This window comes from Colobus angolensis, unplaced genomic scaffold, assembly GCF_000951035.1.
Source record: "Colobus angolensis palliatus isolate OR3802 unplaced genomic scaffold, Cang.pa_1.0 Scaffold181, whole genome shotgun sequence".
Taxonomy (NCBI): Eukaryota; Metazoa; Chordata; class Mammalia; order Primates; family Cercopithecidae; genus Colobus; species Colobus angolensis.
This window is the reverse complement of record NW_012114944.1, coordinates 5,735,691-5,750,896: the sequence shown is the minus strand read 5'-3', so window position 1 is coordinate 5,750,896 and position 15,206 is coordinate 5,735,691. Positions and strand designations below refer to the sequence as shown.

At 40.8% G+C, this 15,206-nt stretch overlaps 2 protein-coding genes across 5 annotated transcripts in view; one reads left to right on the top strand and one right to left on the bottom strand.

Moving 5' to 3' along the window:
• The window catches only part of LOC105509964 (inversin-like), a 50,058-nt gene extending 42,511 nt beyond the window's left edge, over positions 1–7,547 (bottom strand). For all 4 annotated transcript variants that reach the window (XM_011939508.1, XM_011939505.1, XM_011939506.1 and 1 more), the window contains exons 1-2: positions 7,316–7,547; positions 2,631–2,760 (exon numbers count right to left, since the gene is read on the bottom strand). In XM_011939508.1, coding sequence (XP_011794898.1) covers positions 2,631–2,736 — 106 coding nt within the window. In that variant the 5' untranslated portion in view covers positions 2,737–2,760; positions 7,316–7,547. The remainder of the gene's footprint in view (positions 1–2,630; positions 2,761–7,315) is intronic.
• A 142-nt stretch (positions 7,548–7,689) lies between these two features.
• The window catches only part of ERP44 (endoplasmic reticulum protein 44), a 127,672-nt gene continuing 120,155 nt past the window's right edge, over positions 7,690–15,206 (top strand). The window contains exon 1 of the mRNA XM_011939504.1: positions 7,690–7,948. Within this exon, the coding sequence (XP_011794894.1) occupies positions 7,892–7,948 (57 nt within the window). The 5' untranslated portion in view covers positions 7,690–7,891. The remainder of the gene's footprint in view (positions 7,949–15,206) is intronic.

The window sequence follows — 15,206 nt, the reverse complement described above, 5'->3', positions numbered from 1 at the left end:
AAAAAAAAAAAAAAAAGAAATTGAGCACCATGAGTTTTAGCTGGGCATGATACCATCCAGGGCAAGACTTTTTTTTTTTTTCCAGCTTCTTTTGTTCTAGGTGTGGCTTTGTGGTCTAAGTCTAGTCTACCTCCTTAATGACAAATTGCTTTCCCTGTGCTCTCTCTTTCCCCTTCCTGCTGACTGGGCTATCACTATAATGAACATATCTGCCTTTAACCCAGAAATAGAAGCATCATGTTGAGAATGGAAGAGCCAAGGCCCAGCAGCATACCTGATGGTTTTCTAAAATGGAGATATCTATCTAACCTAGACTGCCCACATAGCTGTGTACTATTACATAGCTGGGTTCAACTGCTTAGTAGTTGCCAGGAAGACAGGTTTGGTCCATCCAGAGTTGGGATTGCAATATTATTAAAATGAAATATACTTCTATCTTATTTAAGTCATGGTTGTATCAGTTTAGCCTGTGCACTAATGCAGTCATGAGGGAAATTTGAGAATGGCAATACCTAGAGGGAGATGAAGAAATAGAGATGGGATTTTTAAATAATGGAAACAATTAAGCACATTTAAGTGTTGATGGAAAGAATTTAGCATAGAAGAAAGGTTGAAGATATAGTAGTCAGAGGGAGAAAAAAAGAAAAAAAGAAGCAATGTCCCTGAGAAGACAGGAAGGGATGGAATACACAGCAGGTGTGGAAGAACTGGCCTTTAACAGAAAAACGGATCTTTGCTCTGTTTTAGCAGTAAGATGAAGAGAGAAGATGGGTACAGATGGAGGTAGATTTGTAGATATCGTGCTGAAAGATGACGGAGTTCCTACTTAATGTCTTCATTTCCTCTAGTAAGCCTAGTGCATTAAAGAGAATGAAAGGAGGGGGAACTGGCAGTCAGAGGATTTGGTAGAGTGAGAGGTATGAAACATTCATTATGGAAAAAATGTGGTATGGTAAGCAGTAAGTGCTGAGTACCTATTTGAAGTGGGTAATCATGAATTTGGGGTGCTATCAGTCTTTCAGCTGGATTCAACTGCTCTTAGCAAGATAGGTTTGGTACATCCAGAGCTGGGATTGCAACAGTCAAGTACAACAGAAGGCAAAAAAAAAAAAAAGGGAATTTTTCCAAGAGAAGGATTTTAATAACAGACATAGAATCAAGGCTGTGTAGTGAGGAAGGAAAAGGCAGAAGGAAAACTGATGGTCAAAACTAGAGAAGCTAGTGGATTGGAGGTCTCAGTGAACACGGAAAACTGTTGTTTGTCATCAGCAAGTGAGCTGAAAATAAAAGAGTTTTAGTTGAATGGTAGAATGTTTGAGTGATTTGGAGGTGGTGGAAAATGTCAAGTTTGAGTGAATTTAGATAGCTGAGGTAAAGTAAGGACAAGCAGAGGAAGAGAAATCTTCACAGAGCGTGTGATAAAATAGTTTTGTCTTTAAAGATGAGTAGAAGTTTGTCTAGCACAGAAGAAGGTAACAGAGTGGCAAATAGAAAAGAGGTAGGGGAACAGAACATATACAGAAAATGAGACAAAATTCATGGCTTATTGGGAAATAGAAGTAATCTTTAGCTTAGCCAGAGGTTACGGTACACCAGAAGTTCCTGGAGAAACTGCAAATGTAGGGTAAAAAAGTCTGAAGGAACAGGTATGAAAGTTCAAGTAATTTGGACTTTATTTTGTAGCCCGAGTTGTCAATTATGATGTCACCAGACACTAGTGTGAATAAAGATTACAAATAATATATTTTTATTGTATTCTCTTTGGGATTTGCAATTTGTGAATATCTGGATTTATGATAGAAAGACCAATCTTTGCTCTGTTTTAGCAGGAAGCTAAAGTTCTAGAAAATTCTTAACCATTCTTTGTTCTCTCCTCTAGAACTCCTACATTGGACCTGTCTATCTATCATTTATACACGCAAATGACAGGGGAAACATTGAATCAATTTTAAATCATTAAAAATTAAATTATTTTTAACCTTTAATACTTTGGGTATATGTTAAATGTTAAAAGATTATCCGGCCGGGCACGGTGGCTCAAGCCTGTAATCCTAGCACTTTGGGAGGCCGAGACGGGCGGATCACAAGGTCAGAAGATCGAGACCATCCTGGCTAACACGGTGAAACCCGGTCTCTACTAAAAAATACAAAAAACTAGCCGGGCAAGGTGGCGGGCACCTGTAGTCCCAGCTACTCGGGAGGCTGAGGCAGGAGAATGGCGTAAACCCGGGTGGCGGAGCTTGCAGTGAGCTGAGATCCGGCCACTGCGCTCCAGCCTGGGCAACAGAGCGAGACTCCGTCTCAAAAAAAAAAAAAAAGATTATCCATTGTCTCATTCTAGGTCTCTGTTAACATAAAGATGAATTCGTTCCCTTAGTACTTTAGAATACCTATCTAGATTCAGTGCTAAATACATAGAAATTTCTAAAGTACTTTTCACCTAATCCTAACCCATATTTTTAAGTTTTAGGACTTAATTTCTTTCTTGTTCATGTGTTGGAAGAAAATATATATAATAACATATTTTCATTGAAATGTATGAGAACACTGCAAATTAAAACTAACATTAACAAACTTCCTCAGGACAAACAGTTGCTTTTAAAGTTTCTGTACTTAAGGGGACTGCTTACCTGCGATGAGCCTCTGTAGAGCACCCTTATCTCCGTTAACAGCAGCAGCATGGACTTGTGATGCTAATGAGGAATCAGCAAACAGCAGGTTCTCTGACTTATTCATAGTCTTCTTAGCAACTGGAGCAACCTGAAACAATGATTCAGACAATGAGCGCAGGGAGCAGACATTTCTGAAACCTGTCTCATCAGTTTCAAGTGGATATTTTATAAATATGGTTTACTAGAAATATTTGACTAGGATTAGAAAAATCTATACTCCTGGCTGGGTGTAGTGGCACATGTCTTTAATACTAGCTGTTTGGGAGGCCAACGCAGGAGGATTGCTTGAGGCCAGAAGTTTGAGACCAGCCTGGGCAAGATAGTGAGGCTGTCTTAGTGAGACCTGTCTCAAAAGAAAAAAAGCTACTAGTCCTAGAACTGGCATTAGGTGGCAAATTAGGTCATCTCTGTACAAGTTGCTCATCTGCTCATCTATAAAATGAGAGGGTAGGTGCTTCTAGGACTCTTCTTAGGGACTATCTGAGGAAAAAAATAAGGACAATAATTAACATTAGGCACAGGGCTCAGGGTTACAGTGACACAAGCAATATGATGCCACATAATCTAAGTTAATACAAGTAATATGATGCCACATAATATTAAACATTAGAATTGACATTGGGAATAAAAGTGAGCCTGATCCACAAAAAGAGTATAACGTAAACTTAATTGTGAAGTCAGAATTAACTGGATTTAAGCACTAAATAAACTTAAAAAAATTAATTAGGGCTGGGCATGGTGACTCATGCCTGTAATCCCAGCACTTTGTGAGGCCAAGACAGGAGAATTTCTTGAGCCCAGGAGTTTGAGACCAGCCTGGGCAATATAGTGAGACCTCATCTCTATAAATCCCATCCCGTCCCCTTTCCTCATTACCCCTCCCCTCGCCTCCCCTTCCCTCCCCTCCCCTTTCCTCCCCTCTAGTCTTTTCAAGACAGGGTCTTGTTCTGTCACCCAGGCTAGAGTGCAGTGGTGCGATGTCAGCTCACTGCAGCCTCTGCCTCCAGGGCTCAAGCAATCCTCCTGCCTCAGCCTCCTCAGTAGCTGGGATTATAGGCACCTGCCACCACACCCGGCTAATTTTTGTATTTTTTAGTAGAGATGGGGTTTCACCATGTTGGCCAGGCTGGTCTCGAACTCTTGACCTCAAGTGATTGACCCACCTTGGCATCCCAAAGTGCTGGGATTACAGGCATGAGATCACCATGCCCTGCCTACCAAAAGTTTTTAAAAATCAGCAGAGCATGGTGCACACACTGTAATCCTAGCTAATCGGGAGGCTGAGGTGGGAGTTTTGCTTGAACCTGAGAAACAGAGTTTGCAGTGAGCTGAGATCACACCATTGTATTCCAGAGTCGGCGACAGGTTGAGACCCTGTCTCAGAAAAAAATTTAAAAATTAGCTAAGGCCGGGTGTGGTGGCTCACGCCTGTAATCCCAGCACTTTGGGAGGCCAAGGCGGGCAGATCACCCGAGGTCAGGAGTTTGAGACCAGTGTGGCCAACATGGCGAAACCCCGTCTCTACTAAAAATACAAAAATTAGCTGGGCATGGTGGTGCGTGCCCGTAATCCCAGCTATTCAGGAGGCTGAGGCAGGAGAATTGCTTGGACCTCGGAGGTGGAGGCTGCAGTGAGCCGAGATCGCACCACTGCACTCCAGCCTGGGCAACAGAGCAAGGCTCCATCTGAAAAAAAAAAAAATTAGTTAAAAAAAATTTTTTTAAAGAGATGGGATCTCACTATGTTACCTAGGCTGGAGGGCAGTGGCTATTCACAGGCGCAATCCCACTACGATCAGCATAGGAGTTTTGACCTGGACCAGTTCACTCCTTCTTAGGCATCCTGGTGGTCTTCCACTCCTGGGAGATCACCATATTGATGCCAGACTTAAAGTGGACACCCGAATGGCATAGCGCAGTACAGCCTGAAACTCCTGAGTTAAGAAATCCTCCCTCCTCAGCCACCTGAATAGCTGGGACTTCAGGCATGTGCCATCACACCTGGCTAAGTACTAAATTAAAAGGTACCTAGTTCTTTCCCTCATTCCCACAAAAAGTGAAATTTTTATTTGTTCTCTCCTTGGTCCACCAGGAAAATATACCTAGATTGAGATCTTAACCATAAGATCTTGCTTGGAACATCATATCACTAACATGAATCACATTTCAATAAGGACAATTTTGTTCTGACTGGTAGTCTCATGGAGCTTGTAAGAACCTTTTAAAAACATATGACAGGAGTTTGAGAAACCAGCCTGACCAAGATGGTGAAACTCCATGCCTACTAAAAATACAAAAATTAGCTGGGTTGTGGTGGCACACACCTGTAATCCTAGCTACTCAGGAGGCTGAAGTGGGAGAATTGCTTGAACCTGGGAGGTGGATGGAGGTTGCATGAGCCAAGATCGTGCCAGTGCACTCCAGCCTGGGTGACAGAGGGAGACCCTGTCTCAAAAAAAAAAAAAACAGTATCAACTGCATAGGAAGATAGTGAGATCCCTATCACAGGAGTGTTTAAGAAAGCAGAGACTGGACTATGACAAAAATGCAGCAAGAATTCAAATATCTGATGGGAAGGAAACAGAAATAGTTGCATCAGTGATCTTAAACATCCTTCCTAAACCCCTAAAGCTGCTTTATCAAAGTTCCAAAGTTGAATGCCTACAAGGACCAGAGAGGTAACAACTGTTAGAAATGTAGGGAGTCACAGAATCATGGTAAACGCGAGCATATTTACTTATCTAAAGGGAGCAGCTGTTAACCAGTTCCAGTTAATTGCTGCCATGAGGGTATGCAAATGCTTTTCTGATTTCACCAAAAAGCAGGTCACGCCAATCGCTGTTACTCCTGGGGATCTGGGAGTTTTCCAAGATAAATTTATAATGGATGAGCTGGTATTTGTCCTGTCATTGACAAGGTTCAAATTCTGCCCCTGAGAGAACATATTAATACTTTCTTAATTATAGTAAAGGACAGCTCTCTATGTCTTTATTTTGCTGACCATTTGAGTTAAGCTACTGGCAGAAAATATGAAGGAAGAGGGTGTTGTGAGACACCTCAGTCATGTATGAATGTAACAGTCATGTCAGAAGAACTACTGTCATATCCAGGATTACATTAAGGGTAATTGAGAGAAGCTACAAAATAGAGGTGGAGATGAAAACATGGGAGGGGAGTAACTGCACTTGGGTTCTAGGCCCAGTTGTATTTATAATCAGCAGTGTGTCCTCAGGCTACGTCAGCTTTCTGGGTTTCTGTAAAATGCAAAAAATAATAAGGGTGGACCACATTCACATTCGTTCATTCAACAAGATGAGTGACAACTATGTGCTAGGCACTGTTCTAAACTCTAAGACCTGTCATTTTTCATTCTAAGTGGTCAGAGTTTTAGGTACATCAGAACCACAAAAAAATTTCTTTACATCCTTTGAAAAACACACTAAAAATGTGATCTCTGTTTTTTATATATGTGTGTGTGTGTGTGTGTGTGTGTGTATATACATATACACTTTTTACTTCATAATTCTTCTTAGCACAGTAACAGGTATATAACAGGTACTCAGTAGATGTTTGTTGGATGAAAGGTCACAGGCTGAGTGCTAAGTCCAAAAAGTGAGCAGATCAAAGTTTAATTTCTTGAATAATGAGTTCATACTTATGAGTCTCTGCTCTTTTAAAATTTCCCATTTCAACACTCCTTGGACTCTGTCAGGGGCGTGGACAAGAGATAGGAGCACTAGTCTAGGAGTCAGGCAACCTTGGTAAGAGTATTAGCTCTGCCACTGTCTAATTTTGTCACCCTGAGAAAGCCATTATCTAGGGTTTTTTTTTTTAAAGGAGAAAAAATGTATTTTTTGCTCCTTTAAAAAAAAATCATTTTTTATAGATAAAAATAAAAACTACTCTGTTAAAGTGCTATAAAATGCAAAAGTGTCATCAACCTTGCCTAATTATACAAGCCCGTGTAATAAAGGTTCTAATTGTAACCGTACAAAACTAGAGGTACTGCAGTCACACTCATAGGAACAGTAATTCTGATTAGGACTAAAGGGTTGGTTGGTCGGGAAGTTCTCAGAGATGGTGACATTTAAGATAGCATTCCAGAGAGAGAACGCGGTAAGGCCATTCCAGGCAGCAAGAAAGCTGGAGCAAAGGCGGGAGTGGGGAGAACCACAAAAGCACAGTGTGCCTCCTGGGTACTAAGAAGAGATCGCGTGGGCTCCTGGACCTCAGGTGTTTGCAGAAGAACCGCAGAGCTACCTGGGGCCAGGTTAAGATCCTCGACTGCTTTGCTAAGGAATTTCGTAATTATACTGGAGGAGCGATCCACGCCTTAGCTGCAATCACTCACGCAGTTTTCCAGTTCACGACGTGCTATCCCATCCCTTACCACACCTACTCCTTACAGGAGCCCTCAGAGACAATTAGGGATAAGTCATTGACTCATTCAACTGAGGCCCCGAGTGGTGGCTCTGACTTTATAATGCAGGAATTAGAGCAGAAAGAAGAGGTAGCGGGCGAGGAGGCCAATGATGGAGGCTCAGGCCACAGCCTAGGCCAGAAAGGCCGTGAGTCTGCAGCAAAGGCCAAGGCGGTGCAGACCGATCGATCCGAGCCTCCCCAGCCAGTCCCCCTCCTACTCACCCTCGCCTCCTCCAGGACTGACGTCCCGGGGGCGGCTCCAGGAGGTGCAACCCGGACCGGGCCGCCCCTCCTGCCGGGCCGGGACACTACACCCAGCCAGGTCAGACCCCACGGCGCTGAAGCTAGCAGAGCCCCTCAGAAGGCCACCCGAGGCTTTCGGCCGCACACCCTTCTGGGAACTGTAGTTCCCATCCTCTGAAGCACTGCGTACACCCGCCCTCAGCCCTTCTATCCCACAGGCCCCCGCGCGTAGAGGACTCGGTGGACCTGGGCCGAGAGCCCAATGGGAAAGGAAGTTCTAGATGACCAACGGCGTGCGGGGTGAGGCTAGCGCAGGACTACATTTCCCGGAGTGCACCGAAGTGGGCAGGACCCGGAAGTCAGGGTGTGAGAGGCCTCTCTGGAAGTTGTCCCGGGTGTTCGCCGCTGGAGCCCGGGTCGAGAGGACGAGGTGCCGCTGCCTGGAGAATCCTCCGCTGCCGCCGGCTCCTGGAGCCCAGCCCTTTCCTAACCCAACCCAACCCAGCCCAGTCCCAGCCGCCAGCGCCTGTCCCTGCCGCGGACCCCAGCGTTACCATGCATCCAGCCGTCTTCCTATCCTTACCCGACCTCAGATGCTCCCTTCTGCTCCTGGTGAGTGAGGGAATGACAGACCCATCGACAGACTCACAAACGGCCTCCCGCCCTCGCCCGGGGGGAACACTGCTACCCCTGCCCCTGCTTTCCCGTTTTTTCCTCCAGTGTTTTGGAGTGCACCCTCCCCCGCTGCCTTCACTCTCGCCATCCGTTTGTCGGCTTCCAGGCACGGGGTCCCCGAGGCCTGAGAAATCAGGGTCGGGGGAGAACGGGAGAATTAGCCCTGAGGGAGTGATACGTGGGAGGGTCACGGCGTAGGAGCTTCCCCTTCTCCCCAAAGTCTAGGGGTTTCAGTTTCGACGGCTAGTGGACCTGCTGGTAGCTTGAATCGGAAAAGACCAAGCATAGACCTAGCGTTCCTTCCTACCCTCTCCATTTGGGAAGTGTGAGGTCGACAGGTGCTAGGGTTGTGTGAATCTCACTAGATCCCTGAAGCGGTGCCCAGATTGGCAGAGCCCTCTGTTGTGGCTTGATGCGATTGGTTGGGAACCCGGAACTGGAGACTGGTTTGGATTCCACTGGGAGAATAGAGTTTGAAGGGTGGAAGGTGTGGTTACCTGACAGTCTGAGCTCAAGGTCTCCCTCAAATCTTGTTGCAACGTATTTCCTCATCGAAGCAGATTTCTTCTTCATTGTGCCTTATTTGAATATGCATTCATTCCTAACTGCCTAACCTGCTCAGCATCACCCCATCTTAAAAGAATCTTTCCCTAGTCCCTCTTGCTCCAGAATGCGTCTTGAGTGTGCAGGCTAAGTGATCCAGGCTTCAGATCAAAATTGAGACAAAAGTGAAGGACTAAACACATATGGCAAAATGACTTACGTTTAATTGGGCTGTTATTATAATGTAATATTTGAAAATACCTTAATTGTAGTGGATTTTTAGAAATTCAGATTTAAACACTAAACTACTTTCTTTACAATTTAAGAAACAATTTAGTGACTCATATGAAGTCACATAGCTAGTTACAGGCAAAGCTGGGATTAGAAACAGGTCTCTTGACTTGCAGTGCTTATTCCACCATATCCCGTTAAATGTTTAATATTTGTGTTTGAAATAGTTCTTTCTTTTCTTTTGTCACTTGCACCTTTTCAGAAAAAGCACTGTAAAAAACTAAATGGAATGTCAAAGTACTTTTGAGAACAAAAAGTTGTATATAAGCATTGTAATATTAAATGATAAAGTGTCTTATTGCCACTTCTTACAAGTATCCAATAGTAAATGACTTCTGTATCGAGGAAAATATTCTGTATAGTGCTATTTCTTGGTGATTTCATTATACACTGTAATACATTTTTCCTTCTAGAAGTGTTAGAATAATACCATTATTAGAGACCACTCTCTCCTTAAGACTGGACACTAATCTTTTTCTTATCCACTAAACGGCTTAAGTTATGAATTGTGTGCACTTTTAGGGTATCACAATTCCTAAAAAAAAGGGCAAAATCTTAAGACTTTGGAAAGGAAAGTTGAGACACTGAGCAGGCAAACTATATCAGATACACTTTCCTCAAGTCGTATGTTTGGTTGTAAAGCTAAGTTATGAAGAAGAAATAATTTATTTTGGAATAACTCATGCTTTTTATAGAAAAACCTAATCTTGTTAAATGTGAGTTTTTTCCCAAATAGAATCTAGATTTAACTAAACTCTAAGCATTTTGTATAATTATCTTTCTAAGCAAATGTAAAAGCATGAAAATCTGGAAAATATGTTAGAGAATACCTGTAGATATGAAAAGGCTGAAAAATAAAGCCCCAGAAAAGGTTTAATAAACTAGAATTACAGGTCAAACTAGATTTAATTGGAATACAGTGTTTACCTAGTTTTAATACTCATATGCTAGTTAGCAAATATTTGTAAAACATCCATCCTGTCTAATCACAACTTTGAGTTGCTTACTTAATTGGTAATTCTCTCCTACTGATGGAAACTGCTTACTCAGTATTCTCGCTGTCTAATAATTTGTCCTCTTTGTTCCCCTGTGTACTTTTTTCCTACTCCTCCAACTTTCTCTCTCAGACCTCAAGTTTATTCCTTCTCATATACAGATATAGAAAAACCAAGTTCCCGTTTAGCTAAGGTCATCATTTTTCCCTTAAATAGCCTCCTCTAAAAAGCTATGTCTTCTCTTACTATAATAATGTTCTTCAGGCACTTTGTACCTCAACCCTAAAGGACGAGACCTGTTCAAATTTAGTGGTGTTCATATAAGATAACTGCCTAAACATAATCCCAAACTTCTGGAGGCAAGCAGCTATCTTTTCCCTGATCTCAAAGCATTTTGGAATGTATCACTGTGCCACAAAACCTTTCTGGATGGGTAACTAAACACAAAAGCTCAATGTGATAACTTTTTTTCTTGAGCTTATCTATGTATTATATATGTTTTTTATTTGCATATAGATTTTTATTTACATATATTTTGATTGATAGATTTAATTAACTCTTTTCTGCTTATCTTCCTATCTAAGGTGGGTTTATTCAGGGTTTTCCCTGGGAAAATGATCAGCAAGGGGGATAGAAATGTTGCCTGTTCTTCCTGTATTGGTTGTGTACAAGTTTTGAAAAGGCAAAATAAGGGAAATAAGACTAAATTGGAAAGAAGTTGTCTCATGCACCCTAAGTAATCTCTTCTGTAGTTCAGATTTGTAGCACTCCAGTCCATTTGTTTTATTGAAGATGTGTTCTCGTTAATCTCTTGATAAGTATGTTTATAGATCATAATTGTTACTAGTCGTAATTGTCCCGCACATGAACACCTAAGGGTTTTGCCATTGTTGTTCTTGGTTTGTTCAATATGTATAGGAAGCCAAGAAAAGTTTACTTAGTTTAGGAAGCTATGTAAATTAGAGAGGTAAGTAAACATTTATTTAATCATTACAAGAACCTTAAAAATAAGCACGGTAGAATTCAGAGATGTCAGTTTTATCCTTTAATGTTAATAATATATGCAGATTCCAGTCTTCAGGAAGAGTACTTTTGTAGGCATGCAGTTTGATTGATAACTAGGTGAGTTTCATTTATTTTGTTGATTTAACTTGCCCTAGATCAATAGTTTACAAAGCCTGGCTGCTCATTAGAATCATCTGTGGCTGTTTTAATGAAATGATATTGGGGCCTATCCTAGGTCAGTTATATCTGTGAGCCCCAGAAATTAGTTAAAAAAAATTTTCCCAGGTGACATACTAAAGTATGTCCCTCAAAAAGGTAAGAATTAAATAAAAACCACAATACCATTGTCACATCTGGAAAAATAGAAATTCCTTCATATCATCAAATATCTGGTCAGTATTTGGGTTTTCCTGATTGTTTCTCTTTTTTTTTTTTTTTTTTAAAAAAAAAACAACATTGTTCAAAGCAGGGGCTACATAAAGTCCATCTATTCCAATTGGTTCATATGTCGCTTATAAAACTTTTTAAACCCATAGGTTCTCTCTTTATCTCATTGTTTTCCTTGTAATTTGTTTAGGGAACTGATCCTCTGTCCTGTAGCATTTGCCACATTCTGGATATTGCTGATTACATCCTTGTGGTGGGGTTTTATGTTTCTCTGTTCCTTGTGTTTCCTGTACATTTGTAATTCAATTTATGTGGTCTTAACCACCAGCTGCATATATATTGCTAGGTTCATTTGTTTCATTTATCTTTCAATTTTTAGTTTTAAAAAATTTACCTTTTATTTTATAATTATATAAAATCTCTTCCAAAGCTAAATCTATAAAGCTAACTATATTTGGATAAGTCTAATTTGTCTTTTTTACTGTCTTATCTCCCCCTCCTAATAAAAGAACCCTTTTTTTTTTCTCTCAAAGCAGAGTCTAGCTCTGTCACCCAGGCTGGAGTGCAGTGGACTGATCACAGCTCACTGCAGCCTCAACCTTTGAGGCTGAAGCAATCCTCTCATCTCAGCCTCCTGAGTAGCTGGAACTCTGGGACTACAGGTGTGTGCTACCACACCTGGCTATTTATTTTAGTTTTTGTAGAGACGAGGGTCTAACTATATTGCCCAGGTTGGTCTTGAACTCCTGGCTCAACTGATCCGCCTCCCTTCCAAAGTGCTGGGATTATAGGAATGAGCCACTGTGCCAGACCTAGGAAAATTAAAAAAAAAAATTTTTTTGAGTTAGAGTCTCACTCTGTTGCCCAGGCTGCAGTACAATGGTGCCATCTTGACTCATTGCAACCTCTGCCTCCTGGGTTCAAGTGATTCTCCTGCCTCAGCCTCCCCAGTAGCTGGGATTACAGGCACCCGCCACTGTGCCTGGCTAATTTTTATATTTTTAGTAGAGATGGGGTTTCACCAGGTTGGCCAGGCTGGTCTCAAACTCCTGACCTGAGATGATCCGTGTTGGCCTCCCAAAGTGCTGGAATTACGGGCATGAGCCACCACGCCCGGCCTGGAAAACTTTTTAAAAAATGTTTTCAAGTTTATGTTCCTTTCTTCCTTTTTTTTTCAAATGTGCAAGCTGTTTGTATTTATTTTGGTATATATTTGTTTCTCCCTCCACCTGGATTAAATTGTAGCATATTAGTCACACTTTTCCCCCTCCTTTTTTTTAACTTAAAATTTTATTCTGGAGGTGGGGTTAGAAATTTTGCCTATTTCTTTTTAACTGCTTGTGCTTCACTGGATAGATACCAATTCACTGTTGTTACCATTCTTTTGCTATTACAAATAGCTCTGCAAACAATAGCTTATGCTTACATAATTCTGATAGTGTATCTTTGAGATAGATTTCTGTACTTGAAGTTGCTAGGGCAAAAGGTAAATGTATATGTAGCTTTGTAGGTATTGCTATATATTTGAAATTACTCTCCGTATGGGGGTTGGGCCATTTTATGACCTCACCAACAGTGTAATAGTTTCCCTGTAGCCTTGGTTAAAAAAGTATAATGTCAAATTATTGGATATTTGTCAGTCTGATGGGTGAGAAATGGTATCTCAATGTATTTTAATTTGCCTCTCTTTAATAAGAGTGTGATAAAGCTTCTTATGTGTAAAAGTCATTTGCATTTCTTTTTGTGTGAACTGTCTTCCTATCTAGCCTGGTTTTCTGTAGAATTGTTGGTCTTCTATTTCTAGACTATACAGACACAGACAAACACAGAGTTCTTTTTTTTTTTCTTCCCCAGACAGGGTCTTGCAGTGTAGCCCAGGCTGGAGTGCAGTGGCCTGATCTTGGCTCACTGTAGCCTCAACCTCCCAGGTCATGTGATGCTCCCACCTTAGCCTCCCAAGTAGCTGGGACTACAGGCACAAGCTACCACACCCAGTTACTCTTTGTATTTTTAGTAGAGATGGGGTTTTGCCTTGTTGCCCAGGGTGGTCTTGAACTCCTGGGCTCAAGCAATCCACCCGCCTTGGCCTCCCAAAGTTCTGGTATTATAGGCCTGACCCACTGTGCCCAGCCCACACAGAGTTCTTAACGCTTTATATCCTTAGTTGATTCTGTGATGATGCTCACAGGGTTGAGAAGCACTGGAATATACAGCTATATGTCTGATAGGTTAAAATTTGTAAAACTCTTGGAGATGTTTAATTGCTTAGTTATTGAAAACTTTTTCTAAACTGTATACTGTGATTTTTAATAGCATTATACTGGCTCGACCTTTAAATACACTATCGCTTACTTCATTATTTGTTAAGACATTTTGGTTACAGGTTATTTCCAGTTTTTCAGTTACTAAAAAATATACAAAAGGCATGCATACAATGATGTTCACTGCAAATGTCCAGATACATCCTCGGGATACTTTTCTAGAATTATATTTTTTGGGTTATATGGTATATCTTATAGTTAGAATTTCTGATATGTTGTACTAAATTGCCCCACTGAAAATTTGTACCAATGTGTATTCCTACTAACAGGGTGTGACTATGCCCACTTCCTCACACTCTTATCAATAGTGGGTGTTTTTGTAATCTGTGCTAATTTAGTAGACCAAAAATGGCATCACAATTTAAATTTACATTTCTTTGATTACAACCAAAGTTGAATTTTTTTCATATTTATTGATAATTTGTTTTTTGTGTGTACATGTTTGTATTATGTGTTCTTGTTATGTGTCTTCTTTTCAAAAAATTGCTTACTCTTCTTCTAGTAATTCAGAATAAATGTACTCACAAGATAGAGTTTATGAACAGTGAAAGGCATTATTCTTTTGAGTCTCCACTCAAAAGGCAAGGTAATGCAAAAGTGATGTCATGGCATCTATATGAGTTCCAACTCTTCCATTTATTTAACCATCATAACCTTGGTTAAATTACTTATTTTTCTTGTCTATAGGGTAAGCACATGGATTTGATGATTTAGTGATTCTTTGTGTAGTCTATCTTCTTTTCAAGATACACTACAAAAGGGTATTCCTTTAGCTCCTACTGATTATAGACTTATTATTTGATTGGATAGTTCCTTTAAAAATCTGCTAGCTTGTCAGCATGTTGCAAGTGTGTATGAGGCATGCTTAGCATGCTTTTGTCGCAGCTTTTCTGATATTGACTGTTGGCTGTACTCTATTTCTTCTAACCAAGGGAGTGGTTAAAAACAGTTTGACTTTTTACAAGATTTATTGATTTTTAACCTAACTGATTCCATAGAGAGGAACTCATCTATGGCCCAGGCTGCAGGAACTTAATCTGTATCTTTGTTATTATTTTTCTTTTCTGCCTATCATTTGAAAGTCTGTTTGCAATCTGCTATGGGGGAGAGAAAGATCATTGAGATGTATATCATGCCTTCAAGAAATTAGTAATTCAGATGAGGAGAGAAGATATATATGTAAATAATTAGAATACCAAAAGGAAAGTAATGGATGCCAAAGGTGTTTGTAGAAGTGGGTTATAGATCCTGCTACTCAGAAGTGTGGTTGTGAGCCCAGGCATCAGCATCATATGAGACCTTTTACATCACCTCACCTCAGAGCTACTGAATCAGAACCTTCTCTTTAAGAACTTATACCCAGATGATTCATATGCACATAAAAGTTTGAGAAGTACTGCCATGGATGTTTGGAAGAAACAAATTATTTCTCAGTGGAGGAATCAGAGTAGTCTTGGAAAAAGATGAATTTGAATATTGCCTTGAATAGTTAAATGGATCAGCTTATTTTCAGTCCTGAATGGAATGAAGAAAAAGGGCTGTGCCTTTCAATAATGTACTAAATCTTTTCTATCCATTGAATACCTTTTTTTTTTATTGTTTTGTTTTGTTTTTAACAAGTCTTGTTGTCTGGTTGGCTGACGTGGCCAGATG